Source organism: Pinus tabuliformis, chromosome 9 (assembly GCF_031772625.1).
Source record: "Pinus tabuliformis cultivar Carrire ecotype Pingquan chromosome 9, CPIR1, whole genome shotgun sequence".
Lineage (NCBI taxonomy): Eukaryota > Viridiplantae > Streptophyta > Pinopsida > Pinales > Pinaceae > Pinus > Pinus tabuliformis.
The window spans coordinates 1,859,672,518-1,859,693,771 of record NC_142307.1 but is presented as its reverse complement, the minus strand read 5'-3'; the positions used below and the strand labels follow the sequence as shown (position 1 = coordinate 1,859,693,771).

Below are 21,254 nucleotides of genomic sequence, written 5' to 3'. Positions count from 1 at the left end.
TGATTTAATATTGCTTCAAAGGAAAACAATGGTTTAAGGTCTTCATGTATTAAATAATGATCATGTTGAACGTGAATCATGTCTACTTGACAAGCAACGTAGGGAGGAATTTCCTATACATAAGGGAAAAAGGAAAAAGGAAATACTTAAACTAATTCATACTGATGCATGTGGGCCTATGCAAACTAGATATATCAGTGGAGCATGATATTTTCTTATTTTTGTGGATGATAGATCTAGGTATACATGGGTTTATTTAATAAGAAAGAAGAGTGATGTTTTTGAGTACTTTAAAGAGTTTAAGAGTACGATGCAAAAACAAACTGGTAATTGCATCAAAATTCTAAGATCTAATTAGGGGGGGAATATAAATCAAGAGAATTTAATCAATATTGTAAAAGCAATGGGATTCTACAGAAATTTATAGTGCCACATACACCTCAGCAAAATGGAGTTGCTGAGAGGAAAAACATAACACTAGTTGAATGTTCACGTAGTATTCTTCAAGGTAAAAACATTTCTAATGGTTTTGGGTTGAGGCTATTAAAACTATTGTTTATTTGAAAAATAGGAGTCCAACCAAAATTTTAGAGCTTAAAACACTTTTTTATGCATTTTATGGGTACAAATCAAAAGTGAGTCATTTAAGAGTTTTTGGTTGCAAGGCATTTGCTCATATTCCAAAAGATGAAAGAAGAAAACCTGATGCAATGTCAATTAAGTGCATCTTAATTGGTTATTGTGATGATCAAAAAGCATGCAAGTTGTTTGATCGCAGTACTCATAGATTTCTTGCAAATAGGGATGTGGTGTTTCATGAGAATGCAAATGAAGGTGATAAAATGAATAATACTCGTGTATGGCATGATATTGATGATTATGTCAAATTAGATACATGTGTTGAAAAAGAACAGAAACAGGAATCAGGAACATGTACAAGTTCAACAGCAAGGAGCATCAAGCAGTCATGACACTCCAAGAAGGGGAGAGGAGACTTCGCAAAGCAGAAAGAAAGATGAAAGAAGTAAAACTCCAAGAAGGTCATCACGTCAGAGTCAAGTACCTATAAGGTATAAAGATTATGTATTAATATCTCTTGTTATGAATGTTGTAGAACCTTCAAGCTATGAGGAAGCTAAATAATATGAAGAATGGAGAGATGCAATGAATGAAGAATATAACTCTATAATCAAGAATGACACATCGGAATTAACAGAATTGCCTAAAAACAAAATTCCCGTAGGATGCAAATGGCTGTATAAACCCAAGATTAATGTTGATGGAAGTATTGATAAGAATAAAGCTAGATTGGTTGCAAAAGGATATTCACAAAAGGATGGAATTGGTTATAAATATACTTTTGCACCTGTAGCTGAGTTGAACACAATTAGAATCATGATTACGTTATCTACAAAATATAATTAGAAAATGCATCTGGTAGATCTCAAATATAGATTTTTGAATGGTTAGTTAAAAGAAGAAGTTTATTTGGTTCAGCCTGAAGGGTTTGTAAAACAGGGACATAAGCATCTCGTTTGCATGTTAAAGAAAGCTTTATATGGTTTGAAACAAGCACCAAGATCTTGGTATGTGAAAATTGATTTTTTCTTTTATGAGAAAGGTTTTATGAGAAGCAAAAATTATCCTAACTTGTACATCAAGGAAGATGAAGGTGGGAATGTTGCTTTGATATTTGTATATGTTGATGATCTTATCATAACAGGGAATGCATGCAAGTTGATTGAAGAAATTAAAATTCAATTGTCACACGTATTTGAGATGGAGGATCTTGGTGAATTGCATTATTGTTTAGGTCTTGAAGTTTGAAGGGAAATTGGTAAGACACTAATCACACAAAGAAAATATACAAGGGAAATCCTTAAATCGTTCAAAATGATTGAATGTAAGGCAATATCTACTCCTTTATAACAGAATGTCAAATTGTGCAGTGATGATAGAACCAAATAGGTGAATGGAACCTTGTATTGTCAACTAGTGGGAAGTTTGAACTATCTCACCACTACTAGGCCAAATATAGCATATTCTGTCAGCATACTTAGTCACTTCATGTCTAAGCCTTGTGAAAGCCACTAGAAAGCAGCAAAGAAAGTCCTTTGATATCTGAAAGTAACAGTTAATTTTGGTATTATGTATATTGATGAATTTGATGTTAAGTTTGGAGGTTATTCTGATTCTGACTGGGCTGGAAATCTAGATGACATGAAATCTACTACTGGATACATGTTCAATATCGGTTGAGGACCAATATCATGGAGCATTAAGAAACAACCACCTGTTTCCTTGTCATCCATGAGTATAAAGAATTATGCAATGCTATATGTGAAGCAATATGGCTTAGAAGGATATTTGAAGATGTTGGAGAAACACAACAAGCACTTAAACTAATCAGATATGATAGTCAAAGCACTATAAAATTGGCAAACAATCCTTTATATCAAGCACTATAAAATTGGCAAACAATCCTTTATATATTGCAAGGAAAAAACACATTGACACACAACATCATTTTGTAAGGGGAAAAGTGTAATCAAAAGAAATTGACTTATCATATTGTAATACAAATGAAAATGTGGCTCACATATTCACGAAGCCTCTTGGAAAGCCTAAATTTGAAATGTGTAGAAGTAAGTTGTGATGTTGTAAGAGAAGCAGGGCAGTTAACATGTAGATTGTGATTAATGGAAGATGTCAATCACTAACCACGAAGCTCACTGTTCAGATGACTCCAATCAACGTTAAGTAGTCAACATAGTCGGCTAGAGTCAACAGATAATAGATATCATTGGCAGAGTTATTGTACGTCTGTAGCTAAAAATGTATATAAATTACAATGTTTAGTAATAAAAGGAGCCAGCTTTGAGTGTTTACTGTGTTCTCTGATAGTCTTGCGCCAGGATATTGTAAGCTTTGCCCGTTGGATGAGAAGATTCCCAAAATACGTATTTGCATGGATCGCGGCACACCAGAGTCGTGGGGTTGGACAGTATACCTGTCTCCAGCAAACCCGTTCAGCAGCAACCTTTCTTTACTGCTTCAAAGCCTTCCACACATTTATTCATAAGTTATCAATGGTTAGCAACCTCTCCGTTTCTGCACATAAAAGCTGTTAAACTTATTAAAGCGTGAACGAATCAAGAGGAAAGAGAATATTACCATACCCTCTGGGATTCTTTATGAAGTCCAGCACCTTATCATATACGGTAATATAAGCAAGCTTAAGTCCAGGAACTGATGGGTACAATGCCTCTAGTAATGATAGAGTCTTGTGATTAAACGACATGGCAACGTCATTAAACTCGTCAACTCAAGCTTTACTGGTCAAGTTGTGCAGAGTGATTTATGGAGGAAAACAGCCGAAAAGAGGCAGACGGACGAGGGCAAATAAGGTGGCACCTTCCTCGTAAATGGTCTGTCACAAAGATCGTCATTTCCAATTACAATTTTATTAGAATAATCGATAATTCTAATCGACAATAATAGATAACAAGGTATAATCCATCACAACGTTTAAAAGTCATTACAACAAAGTTTGTTTTCATATAAGGAAGATAATAATCATTTCTTTCCCATCTAACAAAATTTTGACGAAAATTTTTAAATTAAAAATAATAATTAAAGAACAAACCATCATTCTTAACTATGCAAAATAAACAGAGTCATTCTTTTTAACCACCCAATAAAATTTTATTATTGTCATCCAATATTCTTATAATCAAAAGAAATTGGCAACTCCTTATCATTTTTTCTCATAACGATTAAACCATGTAATTGTCAATTTGTTGAAAACAATTCAACCAATTCCTCAACCAATTCCTTATAATGCTTCATATACTAAAATATTCATTACAACAAGGTTTGAAATTCATTACAACAAAGTGTGAAGTCATTACAACAAAATTTATCTGAATAACAATCATTTTATTTTGAATTCCCATCATTCCTTTTACCACCCAATAAAATTCTGTTATCTTCATCCAATATTCTTATAATCAAAAGAAATTTGTCAACTTACCTTTTTTTCCTCATAACAATTCAACCATGTAATTGTCAATTTGGGAAAAACAATTCAACCAATTCCTTATAATGCTTCATATACTAAAATATTGATAAATCGGGAAGCATGAAACGTCACTCTCAACGCAGAGACCATATGATTACCCGTATAAATTCCGAGAGAGAGCGGAGAAGAAGATCTTGGAACTCGGTAACAGTATACTGTCCACGAGTAAGGGGATTGAGAAAATAAATATTGACAAAATCATCGGTACCCGCACTTACCGTAAACAAGGCTCCGATATTTTCTTGCTGGAATTCTCCGCGCCTACCATATTCACAATTTGCTTTCGATAAAGCTTCAAATTCTCCAGCTGCTGCCTCACAGTTAGAACATTCTGCACGAAATCAAGCACAAATTATATCTGGGCTACGAAATGCCTTTCTAAATATCTAAATCCCTATATCCTCAATACCATCACGTGTAAACAGTGTACTAACAACAGAGAATGAGGTAGAATCATCGTATCCAGAAGCAGAAGAAGCAAAGCTGGCGCCTTTAAGAATCCGTGGCCCTCGGAATTCAGGATCCAAATATGCGGGAACTGTATCAGGTAGGCCTAACAATCCAGCTTTATACAATTGGAAAAGCTAAACATGAATATTATTTCCCAGGGATGATAACAATACTATAATTTGAAAACTTAGACATAAGCGTTGCTACTAAAGAATAACAACTATATTAGAATTGTGTTTATTTTACTGTTAGTTTCTAAATCGATCTCTGCAAACCTAGCCACGATATTTTTTCATTCTATTCACTATGTAAAGCAAAAAGAAAGTACAAATTATATCTGTCACTAATTTTCCGTCCGTAAATCGACCAGTGGGTTTTCTGCCGACGAAATCTCTGCCATTGGGACGAAAGTTGGCCTTCACAATCGTTGCAAACCCATTGTTATTACCAGGATCTACAGTGGAATCTCCAAATACGTACAGAGCTATGGCCATAGGCTTTGCGTACGCTAACTTTGGTTCACAGAATGCCAAGACAATATAGAGATATGTTACAATACAAACTTTCAGACACCCCTCCATGGTCAATACTTTGCCTGGACTTCTCAAAGATGGTTGGAGAATTAGAGTGGCGCGACCACTTTAAATAATAGCTGGCTGATATGCATTATTTACACCATGCTACTTCATCGATCAATGTTGGCCAGCCTGGGTTAATTAAGGTTATGTGAAATCTGTTATAAAGCATCATTCGATCCTCCAAAAGTGATGGTCAGGAATCATTCGATCCTCCTTTCTTCTATTAAACTACCGTCTCTGTCCATATTCACTATGTTGCCAGTCGCAATTGTGAATTTTTCGTGGGAAAAGACATAGGAACAACGGGCAGTAAAGGAGGAAACAAAGTGGGCTGTGTTTATAAAGATTAACAATTATTTTTTTATATTATTCCTCAGGGATTACCTAGGTTTACATGCAGTGTTGGGCGACTTCATTTGTGGTTTGCAAGTTCAGTGTTATATGACATGTACAAGAGTTTAATCACTATTATCAAATTTCGTGAGAATTTAAAATTATCAAAACGAAATTTAAAACTATCAAAATTGAAGGGATAATAAAAAGACATTATTATTTCACATATTTTTATAATTTTTTAGTCAAATTTTAAATATATATGTATCACCATAATCAAATATTCACTTATAAATTAATAGCAACGTATTTTTGGGAAAAATAATATAATTTACTAAAATTAAAAATAAAAATAAATGATATATATACGAAACATTATTGAGGATGAAAATCTCTTTTTCTTAGAGTATCTCGAGTATAACTACATTAGATCTTGGTTTTAAAATCTTTGTTGCAATACCTATGTTGTCAAAATTAGAGTGAGCTCGTGAGGCTTCTCTCCAAAGTTTTTGAGCATAGGAATAAAATCTTAACTCAAACTAAATAATTCGTCTCTTTAGATCCGATAGACCAAAGTTTAGTGTGAGTGGGGGTTAACCACCATCAACATGATTATCATAAAATTACTATTAATTATGATTAATTATATAATATAAATAAAATCAAAATATATGTATTATTATTTACAACAATTTGGATAGTTTAAATTAAGAATATCAATTTTGAAATAGAAAAAAGTAATAGAAAGTATACATTAAGTATTAAGTATGGTGTTTTGATAATGCATTATGTCAGGGGATACTCAGAAGAGTAAATACATATTAACTTTTTAGTCAAGCAAGTAATCTAATCATGTAAATAAAATGTTAAACTCAATTGAATTATTTAAAAAAATATAATTATTTTTAGTATAATATTTATAAATTATAATGTATATAATATTTATAAAATTTATTATTATATATTTTTTCTAGTTCAATTATTTATTTCTTTTTTAATATTCAAGATAACTCTAAAATTTTAAGAGCAATTCAATTAGTGATGAAAATAATATAAAATTTGAAAGTTTTAAGAAATCTAAAGTTCATTGTAAACAAGTTACGTTCTATTTATAAAAAGGTAAAAATACCTAAACAACTAAAGATTTAGCCATTACGAAAACTGAGATTTACTACTGTTGAATTCCTCTCGGATTCAAAGAACAATAATATCTGTGAAAAAGCAACTACCATATAACCTTCCATCCAGAAAGCATCACTTGTCTATTTTAATAAAAATGTATGTAAAAACAAGTAGCCATATTTTCTACGTGGTAGTTGTGTGCTTTTGGCGATCCCACATAGTACATAGGTAAACCGAGCGTATTTATGTAGGGAGACAGATGGTATTTTCCTATATAAAGCTTTCATAAATGATGGACGTAAATTTGAACATGGCGTTGCGCTCACAAAACTTTTCGTCGTTTGCTCTGCTGACTCTCAACTAAATTACCTTATACTTCAAACGGCGAGTTAAGTTTGAAAATGACTCAAACTTCAACGCCACAATTTTTCCGTAACTCGTTCCTGCCTTCGACTCACGCAATAGCGTAATGTAGAGTGCTACATGCACGCATGCCATGCCATGTGTGATGGCGAAATGTAGTTTAAAGGTTCCAAAGAGTTACTTGTACAATATAATTATTATAATTAATTATTAGAATAGGGTTGTTATATATATATATATATATATATATATATATATATATATATATCTATATATATATATATATTAGTACAGTTATAAATTATAATTAATTATTTTTAATTATTAGAATATGGTTGTTATATATATTAGTATAATTATATTTATTAATGTAATTGATATATTTAGATAGGTGTATATTAAAGTATACTTACAACTAGATTAGTAAATGTGGTAGATAAATTTCATAAGTTTATATTAAAGGCATTAATAATTATTTGGTATATAATGTAAAAGTAGTTATAAAAAATAAATATTTGTAATTGTTAATAATGATATAAATAATATTGACGTTACTTATTAATATTTGTTTTTAATAAATTAATAAACTAATATCATAACATAAATATTATTTTTCAAAACTTAACCATTTAATATTGCGGTTATTTAATAATATTTGTTTTTAATATATTAGTAAATTAATGTCATAATTTGAATATTATTGTTCAATTATAGTCATTACTTGAAATATTTTTGTCTCTACATTGCTCTCTATTTAAGTTTTAAAGCCATTGCCATGGTTTGCCTCTTCATGTGGTCGTCATGATGAACCACACTTGTTGGTTCGAAATGTGTCGGTCAAATTTTTTTCTTATGTGATTTCTATCGAAAGACTTTTCTTAATTCATTATGGATCACAAAAGCCTGTATAAATATTATACTATATGTTAATATAATACTATGTTTTTATATAATATTATATTAATAGTTATATTTCAAAGTATAACATTAACATAATATTCTAAACCAAGGGATTAATAAACCCAAGGAATCTGTATTATAAACCCAATGGTTTATAAACCCTAGAGATTTAAATTAGACCCAAGGATTACTATTATAAATCTTTTGAATAATATTATACCCTAGGAATATGAACCCTTAGATTAATAAACCAAACATATTGATATCATAAATGCAATAAACCAATGGATTATAAACCCATGGGAATAATATTAAACACAAGGAATTCATGTTATAAACTAAAGGGATATAAACCCTAAAATAAACATTAAACCCTAAGATTAATATTATAAATCTTAGGATTAATATTATAAACCATATGATTAATATTAAACCCAAGAGATTAATAAACACATTAGATTAATATTAAAAACACAAGGGATTATAAACCCAAGGGAATAACATTAGACCCTAGGATTAGTATTCAACATTAGGAATATAAATTGTATGACCAATATTATAAATCTTAGGTTTAATACTAAAACCCAAGGGAATAACATTAGGCCCTAGGATTAACATTAAACCCTAGGAATATAAACCATAAGATTAGTATTATAAATCATATTGCTTGTATTATAAACCCAAGGGATTAATACTAAAAAACCAAGGGATTATAAACCCAAGGGACTAATATTAGACCCAAGGGATTAAGATTAAAAAACTAAGGACTATAGAATGTAAGATAAAGCCCTAAAATAAACATTAAGCCTAAAGATTCATATCATTAACCTTACGATTAATGTTATAAACCCAATGCATTAATATTAGAAACCCAATGGATTAATATTAAAAACCCAAGAGAATAACATTAAACCCTGGGATGAATATTGAACCATAGGAATATAAACCCTAAAATTAATGAATTGAAGAAATTAATATTGTAAACCCTAGGAATATAAACCCTATAATTAATATTATGAACCCAAGGAATTTATATTATAAACCCAAGGGATTTATATTAAATATTGGGATTAATATTATCAACCTTATAAATAATATTGTACCCTCTGAATATGAAATCATAGATTAATAAACCCAATGGATTGATATTATAAACGTACGGAAATAAGAAAAATAAGGGATTAATATATTTTTTTTCCGAAGAAAGAGAATTCATAATTTCTATTAAAAGAAATTACATGATGTTGATGCCATTGGCATATGCTATAGTGTGGTGTTCACCACTGTTCAAAAAACAAAATTACATATAAGTACCCACAGGGATACAGTGGTTCTGTATCCCGCAGAGAAGTGCATTGTCTCAAAACAATAAACAGATTTGTAAAGTATATCCACTATATAGGTGCAATAAAAACATCTGAGCTGTAACTGTTATATACAATAAATATCATAGAAGAGCAAAAATTAGATGGGGGCATCGCCACCCTGAGGGAGGCCATCAATATATGGACGATGGAAGAATCTGTTCATCCCATCTTGTTTGTGTTCCTCGATCAGCAAATCTCCTAAAGGACGATCCGCCGTTTCTTTCGAGAGCCAGTCAGCAGTTAAATTTCTTTCCCCGGATGAGATGAAACAGTCTCCGCCGTCTTGGATCAGGTGCGCGGCGGGGCAGGCATAGATGTAGCCTTTCTTCTGGTGTTCTTCTTGGCTCCTTCAGTGGCCACCATTGTTGGAGTCTCATTTTGAGTCGGCTCCCCTTCCATAGGAATATTTACTCCTATGTTTTGATCCACTATAGGCTGCTATCTGGGGCCTTTGGTATCCTCGGATGTCACCCCCGAAATCAGAGGGCAGTCCTTGTAGAGATGGCCAATTTTATGGCATCGTCGACATCGAAATGGTACACCTTCGTAGTCCAGTAGCTGCTTGCGCGAGAAATGTCTGTGATGCAGTGTGATTTTCTCCTCCAGTCCCGGCCTGGTGTCAAGATGAATGACGATGTGAGCCATTGTCATGATTCTAGTTTTCTCATAGGATTTGTCATGCTCCAGGTAAGTGCCCAGAGCGTCGCCAATTCTCTTGAAGACTTGCAGGGTCCAAAATTGCATGGGCAATCCAGGAAGACGAACCCAGATAGGTCTAGCCCCCAATTGTTCACACTCCGGGTCGAAAAGAGGATCCCAACGCTTTAGCAGGACTGGTGCCAGCTCAATATTCCAATATTGGGAGAGTATCCATTGGGTGTATTCAGGCCTGTGGAAGTGCAATGCGAACCAGCCCCTCGCGAGGACCCTGATCTCAGAGAGTTCTTTTAGAAGAGTGCCTCATATCTCCTCCATCCATAGCTTGAGTCTTTCCACCAAGTAGGTACGACCGCTTACCCCACCGACCAAGACTTTATGGGCAGTTTCCAAAGCATCCGCCATCTGAGCGTCTTCGCCAAATGTGATGTTGATATCAGAATCTATAGCGCGAAGGCTCTTGCCTTTTTCAGTTTCTCTGAGTGCTTTCCAAATGTGATATCCTTTAGAAGTTTGCGGCACGGATCAGATGAGCTGTGCTGTGCGGATCCCGCAGAACGAACTTGGAGCAACGGAGTGTTAAAACAGCCCGAGCAGATGGGGGAGCGAGGGCCAAAACTGCTTGTGCCCGGGAGCAGTGAATGGGGGGGACGCAATGTATCCAGTGGGTTCTGCAGCATTAATGAGACGGAGGGAGGATGTGAGGACGGTGGAGGCGGAGGGGGGGTCGGTAAGGAGGGTTGAGAAGGGTTCTGTAGCGGTGAATCAAATGAAGGCGAGGTCTGCAAACATGAACCCAATAGATGGAGCGTTGCTGGTGAAAGGGGCGGGCATTCGAGGGCGGGAAGGTCGGCCAGATGAAAGTCCGAGGGTTTCTTCTTCCCTGAGTGCGACAGTTGCGGGTGTAAGGATGAGGCAGCTGTCTCAGAAGCAAGCTCAATACTCTGGGGCTTCATGGAAGGTCATTTATTATATGCCCAGATGTCCTGGTGAGGCATGGGGCCTGCCTCGCAGTCCATGAGGTCCTCTTCACCCATACTGCCTGTCAATACAGAGATGCCCCAAAAGACCGACCAGGGGACCGCCCGACGAAAAGTAAGGAAAACTTGTGTGCTGGGATGACGGATGGAAGGGGACCGCAAAGTAACCCAAGTGCCAAGAAACCCGTGGAATGCTTGTCATGTAGCTGCCAGTCAATGGTCCGTGATTCCTGCACTCAGACCGTTCATCGCCATGGAGAGAAACGAGCCAGTATCGATGCTAGGGTTAGGGTTCTGCAATTTTCGCTTGTTCCTCCTCTCCAAAATTTCCATCAAAATCTCATCATCCCTAGAGAAATTGTTATGTACTCAATAAGGGATTAATATTGTAAACCCAAAGGATTAATATTGTAAACCCAAGCTATATAAACCCTAAGATAAATATTATAAACCGTAAAATAAGCATGGTTGACCATGGTTGATGTTCATATTGAGACAATATTTGTCACAATGCGACGTTGGATCATTGTTGACCACGATTGATTTTCATATTGAAAGAATCTTAGTCACAATGTGATGTTGGACCATGGTTGAGCATGGTTGATCATGATTGACCTTGGTGGACCATTGATTTTCAAATTGACAATCTTTGTCACAATACAATGTTGGACCATGGTTGTGATGTTGGAACATGAAACAATATGTGTCATAATGTGACCACGGCTATTGATGGTTATTGACCATGATTGACCATAGTTGACCATGGTTGATTTTCATATTGAGGCAATCTTTGTCACAATGTGACATTAAACCATGGTTGGTAATGATTGATCATGGCTAACCATGGTTGACAATGGTTGATTTTCATATTGAGACAAAACTTGTCACAATGTGATGATGGACCATGGTTGACCATGATTGAACATGATTGATTTTCATATTTACCATGATTGTTTTTTATTTTGATATAAACTTTATCACAATGCGATATTTGACCATGGTTGACCATGGTTGAATTTCATATTGACACAACATTTGTTTCAATCTGATGTTGGACCATGGTTGACAATGGTTGAACATGGTTTATTTTCATATTGAGAAAAATTTTGTCACAATGTGACATTTGACCCTAGTTGATCATGGTTGACCGTGATTATAAACCAAAGGAATTTATATTAAATCCTAGGATTAATATTATAAACCCTATGAATAATATTACACCCTATGAATATTAATCCTTAGATTAATAAACCTAAGGGATTGATATTATTAACCAAAGGGAGTAATAAATGCAATGGATTAACACTAAAAACCCAAAGGATTATAAGCCCAAAGGGAATAATATTAAACCCAAGGACCTAATATTAAAAACCGAATGTACATAAACTGTACGATAAATATTATAAGCTCTAAAATAAACATGATTAACTATCTTTAACCATGGTTGATTTTCATATTCATAGAATATTGTAAACCGAATGGATTATAAACCAAAGGTATTTAAATTAAATGCTAGGATGAATATTATAAGCCTTGTGAATAATATTATACCATAGGAATATGAACCCTTAGATTATTAAACCTAATGGATTGATATCATAAACGCAAGGGAGTGATAAACCCATGGGATTATAAACTCATTGGAATAATATTAAACACAAGGATTTATTTATATAAACTAAAGCGATATAAACCCTAAAATAAACATTAAAACCTAAGATTAATATTATAAACCTTAGGCTTAACATTAGAAACGTATGTGAATAAAAACTGCAGTGATAATATTAAAAGCCCAAGATATTTTAAACGCAATCGAACAACACTAAACCTTAGGATTAATATCAAATTGTAGGAACACAAACCCTAAGATTAATGAAACCAAAGGATTAATATTATAAACAAAAGGAATTATAAAGTTACTGGATTAATATTAAACCCCAATATTAATATTATAAACCATAGGCTTAATATTAAAACCTAGGAATATAAACCTTATGATTAATATTAGAAACCCTAGGACGAATATTATAAAACCAAGGGATTAATAAACACATTAGATTAATATTAAAAAACCAAGGGATTATAAATCCAAGGGAATAACATTAGACCTAGGATTAATATTAAACCCTGGGAATATAAAGCCTAAGATTAATATTATAAACCTATGTGATTGATAAACCCAAGGGATTAATAGTAAACCCTAAAATACTAATATTAAATCGTAGGAACATAAACCTTAAGATTAATATCATAAACCACACGCTTCATATTAAAACCTATGAATATAAACCCTATTATTAATATTAGAAATCGTAGGATTAATATTATAAAATCAAGGGATTAATAAACCCATTGGATTAATATTGAAAAGCAAAGTTATTTTAAACCTAAGGCAATAAGATTAGACCCTAGGAATATAAATCCTATTATTAATATTATAAACCTTGGAATTAATATTATAAACCCAACAGATTAATATTATAAATCGAAGGAATTAATAACCTAAGGGACTAATATTATAAACTCAATGGATTATATACTAAGGCTGACAATATTATAAATCTAAGGGATTGATAAACCCAAAAGATTAATATTAAAAACCCAAAGGGTTGATAAACCCATGGGTTAATAGTAAACCCAAAGATTAATATTATAAACTCTAATACTACAAATTATAAACCTAATATTAAACTTTAATATTATAAATAAAATATTAAAAGGCCTTAATATTATAAACCTTGTATTAAATCCAAGTTTTGTAATGTAACAATGCGACATTGAATAAGTCACAATATAATGTAACATTGTGACAATGATTGTTAGACTTATTTTCATATTGAGACAAGGTTTGTCACAATGTGATGTTGGATACATTTTTGTACCATTCTGATCTTATAGTAATAAACCGTAGATATTATAAACCCAAAATATTAATATAAAAAACCCAAGAATAACGAATTTGAATTATTTTGAAATAATTATATAATTAATCAAAAAAATCTTATTTAAATAATTTATAATTTAATTTAGTTGTTTCATATTATGTTTTTGTGCTATATATTTTGATAAAGTTTCTTTTATTAGAACCGTGACATTTATTTTAGAATATTATTTAATATTGATATTATTTACAATACTATTATTTAACATTGATATTAATTTTATTTAGAATATTATGTAATATGAGTATAATATGAATATTTATATTGATATTCGAATTACTATTACGATTAATATAATATTGATATTAATATTAAACTATGTAAATTAAAAGGAATTGTGTGAATTAAAAAGAAATGTGTGGATTTAAAACACGTATGTAAATTAAAAGGAACATGTATATGTATCTCTAAATTAAAACGAATTATATCAATTGAATAAATTTAGATTAGATTTGAGTAAGTTTATTAAACAAAATGAATAGTTTACATCTCAATTGATTTCTGTAACACCCGTCGTTGAAACCAATTTACTAACATTCACATTACCAAATTAATTCAGACCATAGTAATTGGGGCTCGTGGCAGCGAGTAGAGTTTTGGTTTAAACATTTGTTTATTCAATCATGATTATTCGATTATAAATTCTGTAATTCTTCAGTGCTGATCTGGAACGAATTTCAACTGTTAGACAATTATGACAATTACCTTTTTCTTCCTTGAGAAAAGAGGGATCTCAACGGGAAAAAGGGTTCTTGTGTCTCGAAGTAGAAAAGATAGAAAGAAAGGTGTGTGGACAATTGGCAGGATGTTGCGAAGGAGTAAATCCCGACCTGTAAATGAACCAGTGGAGACTCTGAAACAGAGAACATTTAGATGGTACTAGTTGGTTGTCCTGATGCTTGATACTTTGATACTTGATTGTGACAAAATTGTAGATATTTCTCTGGAGTGGAAGCTCAGGGGTTGAAGAGGATGTAATTTCCCTTTTCATGATAGGGAGCAACTTTATTGAAATTGTGGAAAATAGAAGAAACTCATAAGCGGTTTGCTAAAAAACCAAGGAATTATAAACCCACGTGAATAATATTAAATCCAAGAGATTAATATTGTAAACTAAAAGGATATAAATCGTATGGTGAATTTTATAAACCTTAAAATAAACATTAAACCTGAATATTCGTATCATGAGACTTATGATTAATATTATAAACCTAATGGATTAATAAACCCAAGGGTTTAATATTAAAAACCCAAGGGATTATAAACCCAATGGAATAACATTAAACTCTAGGATGAATATTAAACCCTAGTAATATAAACCCTACATTTAGTAAACTAAAGGGATTAATATTGTAAACCCTAGGCTTAATATTAAACCCTAGGAATATAAACCCTATAGTTAATATTATGAACCCAAGGGGTTTATATTATAAACACAATGGATTGTAAACTCAAGGGATTTATATTAAAACATAAGATTGATATTAAAAACATTATGAATAATATTATACACTAGGAATATGAACCCTTAGATTAATAAACTCAAGGGATTAATACTATAAAATCAAGGCACTAATAAAAACATGGGATTAATTCTAAAAACTCAAAAAACCATTAATACTATAAAACCAAGGCACTAATAAAAACATGGGATTAATTCTAAAAACTCAAAAAACCATTAATACTATGAAACCAAGGCACTAATAAAAACATGGGATTAATTCTAAAAACTCAAAAAACCAAATGATTAATATTGTAAAACCATGGGATATAAACCCTAAGATAAATATTATAAACCATAAAATAAACATGGTTGACCATGGTTGATTTTCATATTGAGACAATATTTGTCACAATGTGATGATCGACCATGGTTGACCATGATTGATTTTCATATTGTGAGAATATTTGTCATAATGTGACATTGGACCATGGTTCAACATGGATGATTTTAATATTGACAATATTTGTCACAATGCGACGTTGGACCATAGTCGATCATGGTTGACCATGGATGACGATGGTTCTGAAAATGTGATGTTGGATGATGAGAGAATCTTTGTCACAATGTGACCATGGCTATTGACGATCATTGACCATGATTGACCATAGTTGACCATGGTTTATTTTCATATTGAGAAAATCTTTGTCACAATGCGATGTTGGACCATGGCTGGTAATGATAAACCATGGCTGACCATGGTTGATTTTCGCATTGAGACAATATTTGTCACAATGTGATGTTGGACCATGGTTTACCATGGTTTTCCATGATTGATTTTGATATTTACCATGATTAACCATGATTGATTTTCATTTTGAGACAATCTTTGTCAATGTGACAGTTGACTATAGTTGACCATGATTGAAGATTGTTGACCATGGTTGATTTTCATATTTATAAAATATTTGTTATAATGTCATGTTGGACCATGGTTGACCATTAATGACCATAGTTGACGATGGTTGATGATGGCTGAAAATGGTAGATTTTCATATTGAGATAATCTTTGTCATAATGTGACATTGGACCCCTATTAACCATGGTTGACCATGATTATAAACCGAAGGGATTTATATTAAACCCTAGGATTAATTTTATAAGATGTATGAATAATATTCTACCCTTGGAACATGAACACTTAGACTAATAAACCAAAGGGATTGATATTATAAACCAAGGGGACTAATAAAAGTAATGGATTAACACTAAAAACCCAAGGGATTATAAACCCAAGGGAAAAATACTAAACCCAAGGATTTGATATTATAAACCCAATGTATATAAACCCTAATATTGCTACATGCATGCATGCCATGCCATGTGTGGCGGGGAGATGTAGTTTAAAGGCTCCAAAGAGTTACTTGTACAATCTAATTATTATAATTAATTATTGGAATATGGTTGTTGTATATATTAAATGGCTCATAAATAATATAAGTATTGGCTCATAAGAAACATCTAAACACTTATTTTAAGATACATTTTATATTAACAAAATTAAAAGAAATCATAAAAACTAGCATAGTCATATAAATTAAATCATCAAATTGTTGGTAAATATTATTCATAGTTATAAATGTATGATGAAAATCAAAACAATTACTTCAGTATACATCTCATATTGCCAAGATTAATAAAAATCATAAAAAATAACTAAATTTCAAGTTTGTTATTAGTATAATTATAAATATAATTAATATATGAGTTAAACATATATATATATATATATATATATATATTTAAAAAGATGTGAAAAAATAAATTTAACCATGAAGATTCATGCCATTTTACCATGCATATTTTTAACTTGAAAATAGACTTTGTTATGATAATATTGGCCAATACAATGAAATATCAATACTACATGCCTAAAAAATCATAGCTCATTTCATATGACACTTGTTTAGGTAAAATGTTTTTTTTAATTAATCCATTTAAATGATATGGGATATATAAAACATAACTAGTTTTGAGATGAAATATCAACTTTTGATATCTCATTATTATTAAAAATATGGGCCAATACAATGATTTATCAATACTACATGCCCAAAAAACCATAACTCATTTCATTTGACACTTGTTTAGGTAACATTTTTTTTTTTTAATTAATCTATTTAAATGATATGGGATAGATAGGACATAACTAGTTTTGAGATAAAATATCAACTTTTCATATGTGATTATTATTACAAATATTCTAAAACAATTCGTGTAGGTTAAATCTTTATCATTCATGTAACATATCTACCACCTTACTCAATTTTTTTTTTTAATTGATGACACATTTACTATTAATTACAAAGTGTTCCTAATAAGTTCTTGTTTCGTATACTTCTTTACATAATAAAATGTTTATAGAGTACTTATTAAACTGTGAGGTAATATGTCTAAATATAGGTCTTTAGCGAGGCTCACACACTTATACACTAAATATGGTGGCTTAAATTCTTGGTTTGGGAGGTTCTGAACCCTTTGGGGTAATGGTATGAAACATTATAATATTCTATGATGATTTGATCGATATATCATCTACCTAGATTATCTACTATATTTTGAATGTTATATATGCCATATATGTTTTAATAAATATAGGTCGATCCCTTGCAAAATTGAATGATATTGGGGTGGCCACATTAATCAAAATTCGAATTGTTTACATGTCTTGGGTTAATATTTTCAATGGCTCTCGACATAGTGATTATGGGGTTTCATGCCATGAGCTTTCATCCGATGAATGGTGAAGATATTAGGATTTTGATCTCATGGTGTTCCATTTGTGAGCATCGTGATGGTAGTTTTCCCACTCTTCCTTCGCTTACTTCTCGTAGTTTTTCCTCTCGGCCTTCTGCTTGAGCTCTACAACAACCCTAATTGAATTTTCTCTACTATTTCCATTCTACCAACATTTTTGCAGAGGAAATATAGGTAATTCACTTATCACTTTATACAACAACTAGATAGCCCTTTTGAGGTGTTTTCCTCTCTCTTCTTAGAATTTTTTTTCACATTCGACTACAATTTTTCTCCTAGGTTTTTCTTTTAGAGAAGTCAGTGAGTTATGGTTATCCCAATGCATCTCTCTGGAGACCAGCCAACCCTTTTTAGGATTTGGGGAAAAAATCATGACATATGTAATTTGAAATGTTGGGCTTCCTCATCACTAAATACTCTAAGGGGATATGTTTCCCTATTGGCTTATTTGGCATTACCTGGGTCACTTCCTAATGTTTTCCTTCCAGTTTCAAGTTTCCAGCCCATTTTAATAGGATGTTGTTACTACTATAGGTATACATATTGTTTCCTTTACTCCTATTTGTTCAAAGCTTCCAAATTTTCTTAACCTTTTACAACATATAAGGTTTTAATGTTTCTATCTAGTTGTCGAACATTTCGTGGGTTAGAGTTTGCACAGTGTTCACATGTTGGATTTGGAGTGTGCTCATCTCAACTCGTTGAAACATAAATTTTCTATGGTCTAGGTTCTTGCTAACTTTAATTTCATATTCTCCTCCAACGATTAATTGAGAGGTCACACGGTTTCCATTTCAATAGGAGTGAAACTCTTGTTTTTAGTTTATTACTTACTTTTCCTTTTGCATATGGTAAAGTCACTGCGTCTTCGAGACTTTACTACCTGGGCTTCACTGGGGGAGCAATATCATACTGAATTTACCACCTCGGCTTTACCGGGGGAGCACAATATCATAGCAGGTAGGTTCTCATTGGGGGATATATATTAAGGAAAACATGAAATAATATATTGGAGGATATATATGGGGTAAATGGTTTTTATATTGGAAAATATAAAAAATGGAGCTTAAAGTTAATGAAAAAATATAAAGGGTTATACAAAATGTTAATGAAAAATGGATACGTACAATATCTAGTGAAAGTAGGGTCTTTTTAAATTGAGAAGTTGTATTCAGTTCCTATTGGTAGGGAGTTAAATAATGTGATTTTTAAAGGGATTTTCCAATATGTAGTAATATTGATGGTATTATTTAATATGTTGTGAACATGATATGTCAAAGGTTCGCTGAGTGAATCCCCCTTGGAATTTATAAGGCTTACCCTATGTGATTACGGGGTATTGAGAGCATACATTCTATTATAAGATTTTTAGCTTATAAACTTGTTCATCTTGCATGTTTACAGTTACTGCTGAATTTGGTAATGTATATATATACAGTTCGTTTTGATTATTAATTTTTACATATAGTTTTTCATATTAATCCCTTACAGTACCTCTGCTTATTGTATTCTTGTTTAATTTTACAAACCCTATGATCATGTCGATTGTCTCAATATCTATTATTTGCGGGTTATTCTCATGTGTTATTATACCTGGTTCTTTAAGGGTCGACTATGTATTAAAGTATTAGATAGTGCATGACTCGTTTAATCTTTTCCTTGCACTTTTACGGATTTTATATTATAATTTTCTAGAGAGATTTCTTCCATATTTTCCTTTCTGGAAAAACATTATGGTTCTCAGTTTTTTAATATATATATATATATATATGTTTAGATGTTCAAAGTTTATGTTTCTTTACATACATATACATAGGTATAGAACAGTCTTTCATTACATGTGCATATATTTATTAAATAGCCTAAAAAATCTTCATGTTTTCTTTAAAGATAATCCTTAAATATTTTACCTGGTCTGGAAGCTCTCAGTAGAGCCTAGTTTCAGGACCTGCCCGCCCTCTCCATACTTTCATTTCAAGCTTAGGAGTGTCACTCTGTTGTTGGGACTTTCCTGGCTTAGCCTAGAGACTAACATGACTCATAGTTAAGGATAAATATTCTAACTACACAGCTTTACATTGATTCACAACAATACATTTTCACTAGAAAAGGTTTACATTTCAAAACATTAGACAAACAACTTCACATTAGGAATGAAATAATATACCTGACATAAAACATACACATAACACTTATTTGTTTAACCAGTCTAGGCTGCCATTAAAATCACACAGGGGGGAAGAGTGCTCCACCCAACCAACGAGAACCACTAACCTCTACTAGAACTCCCCTCGAGCTTGTTTCATTTCCATAATCGTTTTCTTTGATAGAGATCTTACCAGGTCCACCAAATGCTTCTTTGACCACACTACGTGCAACTTAGTGTTTCACTCACCACACAGGGTTCAGTGTTGAATTCCACTTACCAACGAGTGCAATAATTGTCTTTTGACAGCGTCCTACCTCCATCGACAATGTCCTCTCTTGAGGGAATCAAGCTAAACAACTTTCATTTCCCTCTTTTTGCCCCCCTCCAACTAGGATCCAAGTTCACATGGTTACCACATATATTTTTTTCTCTCACACTCTTTGATCCCTTTTCCCTAACTGAGACGATTTATCTCTTAGGGAGAGGAATAATTGTTTTCCAACTCTGTGGTATGTGAAACTCTCATTTAACCTCTTTTTCCAGTGTAATTTTCGTGGATGACCATATACAATATTTAGTAAATAAATTTAGAAAAATAAAAACTTATGTTTATCACTTATTCATATCATGACCCAAAGTGCGAAGTAACTTTACAAAATTAAATTAAAATATTTATGATTCACTAAGGTATTATAAATCTCTTAATAATTATTGATAATTTAATTAAAATTATAAAAATCTTATTCAAAAATAAACACCCATGCCAACATAACAATGCTAAAGATATATCATATTTGTTTTAAAGATATATCACATTTGTTTTGAAAATCAATAAAATTAAAAATTCAAACTAAAATGATACTTTTATATTCCAAGAACACTTCATGTTAAATGCATATATTTATTTTGAAAATCCAGTAAAATTGAAAATTCAATCTAAAATGATACTTTTATATTCTAACGAGACATCATGTTAAATGCATGTTTTGTTGCACTGTAATGCTTCAGATTTGAGGTGGGGAGGGGCCGAAAAGGAATGCTCAATTTTTATTCATATTCATAGAGATGGATGAA

At 32.0% G+C, this 21,254-nt stretch overlaps 2 protein-coding genes and 1 pseudogene across 2 annotated transcripts; 1 reads left to right on the top strand and 2 right to left on the bottom strand.

Moving 5' to 3' along the window:
• Positions 1-3,358: 3,358 nt before the first annotated feature.
• On the bottom strand, positions 3,359-5,112 carry LOC149156295 (GDSL esterase/lipase At5g45960-like). The gene is made up of 4 exons (XM_089444713.1): positions 4,860-5,112; positions 4,497-4,634; positions 4,180-4,412; positions 3,359-3,430 (listed from the first exon to the last, which is right to left on the bottom strand). Exons 1-4 carry the CDS (start codon positions 5,110-5,112, stop codon positions 3,359-3,361), a joined length of 696 nt encoding a protein of 231 aa, XP_089300839.1.
• Positions 5,113-9,632: 4,520 nt separating this feature from the next.
• LOC149156294 (uncharacterized) lies at positions 9,633-10,256 on the bottom strand. Its single transcript, XM_089444712.1, has 2 exons — positions 10,212-10,256; positions 9,633-10,127 (listed from the first exon to the last, which is right to left on the bottom strand). The coding sequence occupies exons 1-2, from the start codon at positions 10,254-10,256 to the stop codon at positions 9,633-9,635; spliced, it is 540 nt and encodes a 179-aa protein (XP_089300838.1).
• Positions 10,257-10,976: 720 nt separating this feature from the next.
• Positions 10,977-21,254, top strand: part of LOC149156293 (protein RETARDED ROOT GROWTH, mitochondrial-like) — a 149,972-nt pseudogene continuing 139,694 nt past the window's right edge.